Source organism: Mustela nigripes, chromosome 3, assembly GCF_022355385.1.
Source record: "Mustela nigripes isolate SB6536 chromosome 3, MUSNIG.SB6536, whole genome shotgun sequence".
Lineage (NCBI taxonomy): Eukaryota > Metazoa > Chordata > Mammalia > Carnivora > Mustelidae > Mustela > Mustela nigripes.
Genome location: NC_081559.1, coordinates 153,349,158 through 153,361,376, shown reverse-complemented (window position 1 = coordinate 153,361,376; position 12,219 = coordinate 153,349,158). Strand labels below are relative to the sequence as shown.

General features: G+C 38.1%; 1 protein-coding gene across 2 annotated transcripts in view; it reads right to left on the bottom strand.

The window, feature by feature from the left end:
* Positions 1 to 12,219, bottom strand: part of LRRC69 (leucine rich repeat containing 69) — a 94,325-nt gene that overhangs the window by 17,398 nt on the left and 64,708 nt on the right. For both annotated transcript variants that reach the window (XM_059392914.1, XM_059392915.1), the window contains one exon: positions 6,984 to 7,085. In XM_059392914.1, coding sequence (XP_059248897.1) covers positions 6,984 to 7,085 — 102 coding nt within the window. The remainder of the gene's footprint in view (positions 1 to 6,983; positions 7,086 to 12,219) is intronic.

Below are 12,219 nucleotides of genomic sequence, written 5' to 3'. Positions count from 1 at the left end.
GCTTTTGTTTTCTGTTTTTTTGGTTTTTTGGGTTTTTTTGGCCAAAGTGAAAGATTTCCCTCTGGCATTAAGATAGCCTATATCAGGCTCTTTCGGAATAGGGTCCTAACAAGAATCTTTGGGAATACATGCATACCTACATACATACATACACACACACACACACACACACACATACACACATATGCTCATACATAATCTTCACTCATTTGCCCCAATTAAAATCTTAAAAAAATAAGAACAAAGTTCTATAGATTGTTGTCTTCTTATTACTCTTCTTATTGCTCTTTATTACTCTAACCCTTCCATTTACCAACTTCTGAGAAAGCAGCCTTCGTACAGCAAACAGCCATAAGATTGGGCTCCTTAAATGTCTGATCCTCAACAGCACAACCTCCTCCCTACTTCAGCTCTTTTTCCTGGATTGTTACATGATAAGGTCATCCTTTCTGGAATAATTACTCTTTCATACGAAAATTACCAGGACTCCTAAATTAGATGCCCATTATCAAATCCTCTTCTTTACTTACACAGAGAAGAGTTTGTGATTCGGAATGATATACTAATTTTAGAGGTCAATGTTTAGCTATCAAATCTCAATGGCTAGGTCTCACAATAAAGCAGAAAACGAATAAACAAGGATTCACTTCCCAAGCAGCAGATGGTAGGAAAATTTGCTGAAATACATGGGACCTATAAATAGGTCACAATTCATACAGTTCACTTTTTCAATTTACAGTTTCTGGAACCAAACATGTTTGTTGCACTTGATATGTCTCTTGACAACTCTTATATTACCCATTAATTATGTTCTTCTCCTACTTGCTGCCAATATGTTACCTTGGAAGAATAACACATACCGCTGAAACATAAGGTTATGACTTGGAACTGCTAGCATATATAAAGTAAGATATTATTGGCATGACCAATAGTAACTTTTAGGACACCTCTTAAAGGTACAGGCAATGCAGGGTGCCTGGGTGGCTCAGTGGGTTAAAGCCTCTGCCTTCAGCTCAGGTCATGATCTCAGGTTCCTGGGATCAAGTCGCACATCAGGCTCTCTGCTCAGCAGGGAGCCTGCTTCCTCCTCTCTCTCTCTGCCTGCCTCTCTGCCTACTTGTGATCTCTGTCTGTCAAATAAATAAAATCTTAAAAAAGATACAGGCAATGCAGTTTTTGAGAACATACAGCTTAATGATGGCTTAATTCTAGCGTTATTAAAAGTCAAGAAATCTTTTATGAACAAATAAATTGTTCCTTTTGAATAGCTTATGTGCTATTATGTTAGAATATTTTTTTATCTAACTATATGTACATCAGAGATGATTCCTATGCTTAAACCATCATATATTAAAATCAGTTTCAGCTAGATGTTTTTATTTTTCCTTACATATGATTATTTAATTTGAATTTTAAAATTATCCATACACAAATTATATTTTTATAAATATTAAAATTATACTCTTGGTTTCAGCTCAGGTCATGACCTCTTGGGTCACGAGATTGAAACCTGCCCAGGCTCCAATCTCTGTGGGGAATCAGCTTGAGGATTCTCTCCCTCTGCCCCTCCTGCCACTCACATCAGCCACATCTGCTCTCTAAACAAACAAACAAATAAATCTTTTTAAAAAATTGGTGTTCATCAACAGATGAATGGATCAAGAAGATGTGGTATATATACACAATGGAACACTATGCAGCCATCAAAAGAATTGAAATCTTGCTATTTGCAATGACGTGGATGGAACTAGAGAGTATCATGCTTAGCGAAATAAGTCAGAGAAAGACAACTATCATATGATCTCCCTGATATGAGGAAGTGGTGATGCAACATGGGGGCTTAAGGGGGTAGGAGAAGAATAAATGAAACAAGATGGCATTGGGAGGGAGACAAACCATAAGTGACCCTTAATCTCACAAAACAGACTGAGGGCTGCTGGGGGGAGGGTGGTTGAGAGAAGGGGGTGGGGTTATGGACATTGGGGAGGGTCTGTGCTATGGTGAGTGCTGTGAAGTGTGTAACCTGGCGATTCACAGACCTGTACCCCTGGGGATAAAAATATATGTTTATAAAAAATAAAAATATTTTTAAAAATATTAAAATTATAAAATGTAACAACAGTTATAAAGTCTTAGAAGGAATGATGAACTTTGAAACTGTTATATGACCAAATGTTACTGTGTGTATGACAGGCATTAAAACATCATCAAGAGGAAAGATTCTTAGAGACAGACAGATAAATAGTAGAGCCAGTAGAAATCCTGGCTCTACAACTTTTCAGCAGGGTGATACTATCTGGCAAAGTCCTTATTAACTTCTCTAATCTTGGATACCACACCTGTAAAATAGGTTTTTTTTTTTTCTAATACTATCACACAGAATTCAGAGAATTAAATTAGATAACATAGATAAAACTTTTAGTCCAACATTTACTGGTGCAGTATGCTTTGGTTAATATTTTGTTATAATCTAGTCATAAACATTAAATTTTAGTTCATAAATCTTTGAGGTGAAGAAAAGTTTTTAAAAATCTTTTTTTTAAGATTTTATTTATTTCTTTATTTGTCAGAGAGAGAGAGAGCACAGACAGGCAGAGTGGCAGCAGAGGCAGAGGGAGAAGCAGGCTCCCTGCTGAGCAAGGAGCCTGATGCGGGACTCCATCCCAGGACGCTGGGATCATGACCTGAGCCGAAGGCAGCCACTTAACTAACTGAGCCACCCAGGCATCCCAGAAGTTCTTAAAAATCTTAACCAAGGCATAGCCTAAATCAAAGCTCTACAATTCTTTGACAGATCAAGTAGTTTAAATCAGGGGTGCCTGGCTGGCCTAGTTGGTGGAACATGTGACTCCTGATCTCAAGGTTCAGAGTTTGAGCCCCATGATGGGTATAGAGATTACTTAAAAAAATCATTAAAAAAAATTTTTAATAGTTTATATCAGTAATGTCACTTTTTCTCCACATCCTCGCCAGCACTTGTTGCTTCTTGCATTTCTCATTTTAGACATTCTGACAGAGTGAGGGAATATCTCATTGTGGTTTTGGTTTATAATTCCCTGTTGATGAGTGATGTTAAGCAACTTTGTCTCTTGGCCATCTGTGTGTCTTCTTCAGAAAAATGTCTGTTCATATCTTCTGCCCATTTTTAACTGGAGTATTTGTTCTTTTGGTGTTGAGTTGTATAAGTTCTTTATATTTTTTGGATATTAAACCCTTATTTTTGTTTCATTGATTGTTTCTTTTGCTGTGCAGAAGCTTTTTATTTTGGTGTAGTCCCAATAGTTTATTTTTGCTTTTGTTTCCTTTGCCTTAGAGACATATCTAGAAAAAATGTCAAAGAAATTACTGCCTGTGCTCTCCTCTATGATTTTTATGACTACTGTCTCACATTTAGGTCTTTCATATATTTTCAGTTTATTTTTGTATGGCATAAGAAAGTGGTCTAATTTCAATCTTGTGCATGTGGCAATCCAGTTTTCCCAACACCATTTTTTAAAAAGATGGTCTTTTCCCCATTATATTCTTGCCTCTTTTGTTGTAGACTGACCATAGAAGCATGGGTTTATATTTATATCTGGGATCTCCATTCCATTCTACTGATCTATGTGTCTATTTTTGTGCCAGTACCATACTGTTTTGATTACTACTACTTTGTAGTATACCTTGAGATCTGGAATTGTGATTCCTCCAGTTTTGTTCTTTTTTAAAATTGCTTTGGCAATGTGGGTGGCTCAGTTGGTTAAGCATCTGCCTTCAGCTCAAGTCATGATGCCAGGGTCCTGGATTCAAGTCCCATATCAGACTTTTTGCCCAGAGGAGAGACTTCTTCCCCCTCTGCCTGCCACTCCCCCTGCTTGGGCTCTCTCTCACTCTGTAAAATTTTTTTAAATCCTTTAAAAAATTGCTTTGGCTGTTTGGGGCCTTTTGTGGTTTCATACAAATTTTAGGATCATTTGTTCTAGTTCTATGAAAGACACTATTGATATTTTGATAGGGATTGCTTTAAATCTGTATAATGTTTTTGGTGGTAAGGCCATTTAAACAATATTTATTCTCCGAATCCATGAGTATGGATTCTCCTTCCATTGGTTTGTGTCATCTTCAATTTATCTCATTGATATTCTAAAGTTTTCAGAGTTCAGGTCTTCACTTTTTTGGTTAAGTTCAATCCTAGATATTTTATTATTTTGGGTGCAATAAAATAAATACCATTACTTAATTTCCCCTCCTACTCTTTTGTTATTAGTGTATAGAAATGCAACAGTTTTCTATATATTGATTTTGTATCCTGTGAGCTTATTAAATTCATTTATCAGTTATAGTAGTTTTTTATGGTCTCCTGCTCTTATAGGTAGTGGCCTTATGAAGGAGAGGTCCTGCGGTATCCTGTAGTAAAATGTCCCCTGGTCATCAGAATCTAGAGTTTCAGGAGTGTCTCCTATGTGAGTTGTGTGTGCCCTACTGCTATGGCTGAGCTGTATTTGTTTCAGGCCAGTTGTCAGCAATGGCTCACTTTCCCTGTTGTTGGCAAGTTTGGTCCCTCTGTTGTTAATGGGCAAATGTGGGGCTGCCCTGAGCTTGAGTGGGGTCAGACCAGGCATTTGTCAGAGCTGCAGTAGCACCAAACTGCAAGGCACTCTCCCGGTGTTATACCAAGGCAGGGGGGTCGGGGGGGACTTTCACCGATGGGTAAAGTGTGTAGTTAGACCAGATGTTTACCCTCAGCCTACTGCTGGGGCTGCAATTTAACTGGTATGTGTGGTTATCTTCAACTCTCGCCAGGACAGGAGTCATGTTGGAATGGTGCTGGCCCCTACTGGGACTGCTTACACAATGCCACGCTTGTGGCATAGATTTGGACTCTTGTGGGGGGCAGGTTAGAGGGTTCTGCTCAACAGGAGAATGCAAGGGCAGGGCACATAGTGTCAGCAAGCTTTGTACAGGTCTGCTGTGGGAGGAGACCTGTACCGATCTGGAAAACTCCTGGGGAAGCCAGGGTTGGAGGGAATGAGTCTGCAGAAGAGGTGGGTGTGGGGTACACTGTTAGCAAGCTCTGTGGAGTATTCACACTCTGCTGGTTCCTGCATGTGTTTGTGTATCTAGGCCGGGGGTGTGGGCCTTCCAGCTCTTGTTTTCAGAGAAGTCTCCCAAAGATCCCTGCCCCTCCTGCACAAGCTCTGAGATAATAAATAAATATCTCTCCCATCCCCCAAGTGTTGCTCAAACTGCTGCTTCTATGCTCTATCACTGGGGCTGTTTGTTAGGCTGTCTCTCTCTCTCGCTCTTTTTTTTTTTTTTTTAATTTCTTTTCAGTGTACCAGAATTCATCGTTTATGCACCACACCCAGGGCTCCATGCAATCCGTGCCCTCCCTAATACACACCACCAGGCTCCCCCAACCTCCCACACCCCGCCCCTCCAAAACCCTCGGGTTGTTTTTCAGAGTCCATAGTCTTTCATGGCTTGTCTCCCACTCCAATTTCCCCCAACTCTCTTCTCCTCTGTCTCTTCAAGGGTGGGGACTCAGTTTTTTATCGCCCTTTGGCTCTCCCAGACCTAAGCTGCTGATTTTTAAAGTTCCAGGTGTTAAGCCCCACTGATTATAAAAACTCGCAATGTGCCAAAACAAAACAAAACAAAACAAAAATGGTAAAAGCTCACAATGTTAAGCCCCTCTGGTTTTCAAAGTTAATGAATTTTTCAATACGGTGTAGTACAATATTTTCTCTTCTTTATGATTTTAACATTTTCTTTTCTCTAGCTTACTTTATTGTAGGACTACAGTATATAATACATATGTATATTAACTCTTATTTCTTATATGTTAATATGTTCATCAACTATTTATGTTACTGGCAAGGCTTCCAGCAACAGTAGGCTATTAGTAGTTAAGTTTTGGTGGAATCAAAAGTTACACATGGATTTTCAACTGCATGGGGCTGATGCTCCTAGTCCCTGTGTTGTTTAGAGGTCAACTGTGTGTGTGCGTGTGTGTGTGTGTGTGTGTGTGTAAATGCTTGTGCTCCTGGCATAAAAAAAAGAGAAAAGAAATACTGCTCTCTCACTCTGTGTCTTCATCCTAGTCACAGGGCAACATTCTTGACTACAAAGGCTCCCAATGAGACCACTGCCACGTTGGGTTAACTGCTCATTCAGTCCCCTCGACAAATCAGAACCTCTTCCAGGAAGGGACTAACTCTATCCCCTTTTCCCTCACCTTCCAGCAGCATCTTTCTGAGACAATGGACCTTTCTGAGAATGGAATCTGAAGCCCAGCTGCTTAGGTGGGCATCATCGTCCCAACACCGGCTAGCTCTGTGAACTTGGACAAGTTATTTAACCTATCTGGGTCTCATTTAATGTAGAAGGGGGATAATAATGGTGCTACTTTTTTAAGATTATTACAGAACTAAATAAGTTCATTCCTGTTAAGCACTTAGAACCTGAGAAGTTCAAAGTCAGGATGGAGACACATACTCAAATGTGGGAAGATTACAATCTTTAATTCATCTATCACCAAAAAACCACATAGAATCCTCTAATATGCTTTTCTCTTCCATCTTTTAATATCATCAATTTGTCTGACTAACATTAACATGATTTCTGAATCAGATTCATTCATCTACTAGAAATAGGGACAAGTGAAAATAGGATGGAAGAGGCAAAGATCCTGGTAAGAACAAATTAAACATATTCTTAGACAATACTGAAAAAATACTTGGAAGGTTAAAGTGAAAACAAATTCCTCTTTTCTTTTCATCCAACAAAATGTTTCCATTTCTCTAAATCTGGTCATTCTGGAAATTAGGATTACATTGGATTCTGTAAGCCAGTCAAAGAAGTTATTTCTAGGATCCACAGTGCCAATGGACTAAGGTTGCAACAATCATTGGCTGGCTTGCAAAACTGCTTTAAAGAAAACTCTTTAAAATTTAAATCAGGGCTTTCGCTTGAAGACCTGTGTAAATGATAGAAGGCTTCACCTGTAGACTCCAGGCGTCTTCCTGTTGTACAGCATTAACTGGCTGCCTCAGGAACAGTGGATTTCCTTCACAGTAGAATTCCTTTAGCTTCAGGTTCTGAAACTTTTGAAACAAAATAAAAACTTCATTGCCTGATAAAATAACAAACTTTACTTTTCAGGCTACATCTTACTTTATTTAGAACTTCTATTCCATGTTAGTATTTTAAGAGCAGGACATACTTTAGTTTTTAGAAGCTTAAGAGCCTTCATGCTGGCATGAATGGCAATGCAATGACCTTTCAGGTCCCTGGTGGCATCCTCTATACTAGACAATTGTGAAAACTTGTTCAGGATAATAGGATTGATTAGTAATAGAAGAGATATCAGTTAATTAATTAATCAATTATTAATTATTATAATTAATAATATTATTAATAATTATTATTAATCAATTATTTGATTATTCCCAATCAAAATGCTGAGAATATATTGCAAATAATGTATTTATTAAAAAACCAAGTATAATGAAAAATAACATTCTAATATACACAAATACTCAGGTCTCAAAGGCTGTGAACCAAGATCATTTATATTCAGTGAGAAAGGTAAGAGAAACAGAGGAAAATCAAAATGTTCTCATTATAACCTATTGTGCACAGTGAAAATAAAAAAGGAGAACAGATTTCACAAGGATATTTAATCTTCTATGAAGAAAACTTAAATTCAATTGTCTGCCATTGAGTCTACCATTATTAGGAGAAAAATAAAGGATTCTCTCATATTAATAGTGTGCCTTGCCCCCCAGGAAATCATGTGTTTTCCAAGTTAAATTCATTTAGAGAATTACTTTTCCAAGCCTCAGTTTCAGCTGTGAAATGGAAAAAAGAAGACCTATCTTCAGTGGTATGCTGGTAAAACAGTTCTCTGGAGATAAAAAATTTTTAAAAGCCCTGAATTGTAGCATGTTTTGATTAATTGGTGTAAATACTGCTACCATGGCTGATTCCATTCACCAAACACAGAGCCGGGAAGAGATGTGGAAAACTGGTTTCTATGAGCCACAATGAGCTGGCATCCTCACACTTACGGGAGAATTAAAGATATTTCCCTGATTTCAGCTTAGCGTTTGAAATTCAGCAAATTAAAATAATTGATTTAAAACATCTTTCGAGGGCACCATGTCACTAGGTCTCAAAAGTCTCAGGAAATTTCTACAACGTAGACAACATTTTGAAATAAAATACAGAACTCAAGGCCACATTGGAACCACCTTGTCTCCTAGTCCCAAAGCAGACATTCTGACTTTCCTAAGACAGTTTCCTATGTTGTCTACCATCAGGAAGCAACCTAGAGAGTTGAATCCAGTGGTAGCCCCAAGTCAGCGCTGGGTGTGCTGAAATGAAGAAAGCACTCCCCATGCTTAATAGAACCATCATTTTTCTCCTTTATGTCCTAAAGAACACTCCATAATTTATATCAAAATGCATAGCCCTTTTCCAAAACAGATACAAACTTGAATACCTTGCTATATGTAAATATCATTAACATATGAACCTCATTTCAAATTTGAGCATGGTTCAAAGGGCATACATTTCTCTTTAGGGGTCATGCTTCTCTTCCTTCAATTTCTGTCACTACACTTCCACCATACATGGCAATGAATCACTCTGTTTGCTACCTTGTTACACAAAATATTTCAGAAATAAGTTATCCTCCTGAAGGGGCATTAATTAATGAAATTCATTAGCATGTGTTTTGCAGGAGGCATTTCAGTAACCTGAAGTCACACCAATCTCTCAACGTCCATTCTGAATATTCCCCAGAATAACATTTTTTCATACCCTCTCTCTGGGCACTACTGGGTTTCTGGTCAGCCTTCCTTCTTAATAGGACAATATTTTTGGCCATTGTTGCCACTCCAGTAACATAATAAGTTACATTGTCTTCTATTTAATAAAATGTTGTTACAGCTTTTCAGAGTCTCTGCACCTGCCTACTCAACAACAGGAGCTATGAGTTTTATCTCAACTGGAACAATTTTGCCCCTCCCCCATAATAGAAATTTCTAGACATCTTTGGATGTCATAACTGGGAATGGGGGCATATTACTGGCCTCTAAGTAGTAAAGAGCAACGATGCCGCTAAACATTCTACCTTGCACAGGAGAGCCCCCACAGAGAATTATGAGGCCCAAAACTAGGTTGACTTTGGAAAACTCTTGATATAGAGGCAAAAAATTATAAATGCTCATTGATCTGTTCCCTGTGGAGAGGAGATTCTCAGCTGTAGGGAAATGAAGGTTCAAATGAGGGGTTTTATTTTTTTTTAAGATGAAGATCACTTGAGCTGAGAAAAAGATAAACAACTATGGGATCAAGAGATAAGTGATATCATAAACTCAAACAATATTAGAATAACTGGAATCCCAAAAGAGGAAAGAGAGAGAGGAACAGAAGTTGTACTGGAACAAATTATAGTAGAGAACATCACTATTCTGGAGAAGGAAAGGAAACAGGCATTCAAGTGAAGCTTACAAATCTCAGTGACAAAGAGAAAATCCTGAAAGCAGCTCAAGACAAGAAATTCATGACCTAAAGGTCTAGAAACATTAGACCGGCAATAGACCTATCCACAGAGACCTGGCAGACCACAAAGGACTGGCATGATATATTCAGGGTGCTAAATGAGAACATAGTGATGAATAAACAGACAAGCATCCTGCTTTCATGGGAATTTATATTCCCTTGGACATAAAAGAATGGATTGTGGGTAAAGACAGATAATAAGCAGGTATTTGAATAAATAAATAAACATGCATTTATAATAGTGGTAAGTGACAAAGAAAATTTTAAGAACTGAGGTCACAGAGTAATGAGATGGCTACTCTGATTAGATTTCCAGGGAAAGTTTTCCTGGGAAGCTGATACCTGATCTGAGACCCATAACAGTATAGGAGAACCAGGCATGCAGAGATGAGGGAAGACTATTTCCTCAGGAAGGTAGGAGACCATACATTCAACTTCACCAGAGAACAAGATCTAGTATCTATTTATCAGCAAGAGAATGGTTTGATTGAGTCAAAGTTAGATTACTTTGCTACTTCATATCCTGATACCTGCAGAAGAGTCCTAGAAAAAAGCAGAAATGATAATTAAAGATGGTTGTTGAAGAAAGTAAAAGAGTTTTTCAGAATGAAGTCACTCGGGTTTTTTCACTGTCTTAATGAAATCTACCAAAAACTTCCAAATCCAGTAATAGAGAAAAAAAGTAATTCAGACAAAATATCTCAATAAAAATAAATACATATCAGAAATCTTCAAGGCATGAAAGAACTAAAAGACCAATAGAAAAACCAAGACAGGATTAAGGAGCACGTGGATAGCCAAAGAAATGAGTCTCACATTTAAAACCACTTTTTCCCCTGAGACCAGAAAGAAATTTTCACCCTGGAATAAGGTTAAATAAAAAAATATCCAACCCACACAGATAGCAGACCAACTTTGACTATCCTGGGTGACTCTTAGGTACTGAAAAAGAGGCACCATAGTTTTATTTCCATTGCACTAAAGGGTGCCATTACAACACTGTCAAAGTGACAAAGGAAAATGAAAATGTCTCTAGGAAGCTACATCATCTGTGGCCTCAAGGGCCTTTCAAAAATAATTTTTCAGATACAACGTCCTGGATATAATCAACCTAGCATCATAGCATTATACAGTTATAATATTGCTGTATTATACACCTAAAACTAATATAATATTGTATGTCAACTACACTTTAATAAATACATGTATTCAATATATATACATATATGTGTGTGAATATATATAGAGAGAAAGAAAATATTCACATATATATGTGTATACACACACACACACACACAAACACATATAAATATCACTTAGCACATGAGAAGAAAAGATGGTGCACTGGGTTGAATAGCATTTCTCTGGAGAACTCTAACTGATACAGGTAGATTAAACAGCACAAACAGCAGACAACAGAAATCAGCCCAAAAGTACTTCCCAATATTGAATTTCTCAGACTCTGACATTAAAATAGCTATACTTAACATGTCCCAGGAAATAAAAACCAAGTCTAAATTTTTCTGTAAATTACAGAAAAATACAAAAGTAACACAGTAGCACCACCGAGGTAGCTCAGTCAGTTGAGCATCCAACTCTTTTTCTTTTTTAATTTTTTATTTTTTATAAACATATTTTTATGCCCAGGGGTACAGGTCTGTGAATCGCCAGGTTTACACACTTCACAGCACTCACCAAAGCACATACCCTCCCCAATGTCCATAACACCACCCCCTTTCTCCCAACCCCCCTCCCCCCAGCAACCCTCAGTTTGTTTTGTGAGATTAAGAGTCACTTATGGTTTGTCTCCCTCCCAATCCCATCTTGTTTCATTTATTCTTCTCCTACCCACTTGAGCCCCCATGTTGCATCGCCACTTCTTCATATCAGGGAGATCATATGATAGTTGTCTTTCTCTGCTTGACTTATTTCATTAAGCATGATATGCTCTAGTTCCATCCATGTTGTCGCAAATGGCAAGATTTCATTTCTTTTGATGGCTGCATAGTATTCCATTGTGTATATATACCACATCTTCTTGATCCATTCATCTGTTGATGGACATCTAGGTTCTTTCCATAGTTTGGCTATTGTGGACATTGCTGCTATAAACATTCGGGTGCATGTGCCCCTTCGGATCACTACGTTTGTATCTTTAGGGTAAATACCCAGTAGTGCCATTGCTGGGTCATAGGGCAGTTCTATTTTCAACATTTTGAGGAACCTCCATGCTGTTTTCCAGAGTGGTTGCACCAGCTTGCATTCCCACCAACAGTGTAGGAGGGTTCCCCTTTCTCCGCATCCTCGCCAGCATCTGTCATTTCCTGACTTGTTAATTTTAGCTATTCTGACTGGTGTGAGCTGATATCTCATTGTGGTTTTGATTTCTATTTCCCTGATGCCGAATGATATGGAGCACTTTTTCATGTGTCTGTTGGCCATCTGGATGTCTTCTTTGCAGAAATGTCTGTTCATGTCCTCTGCCCATTTCTTGATTGGATTATTTGTTCTTTGGGTGTTGAGTTTGCTAAGTTCTTTATAGATTCTGGACACTAGTCCTTTATCTGATATGTCGTTTGCAAATATCTTCTCCCATTCTGTCAGTTGTCTTTTGATTTTGTTAACTGTTTCCTTTGCTGTGCAAAAGCTTTTGATCTTGATGAAATCCCA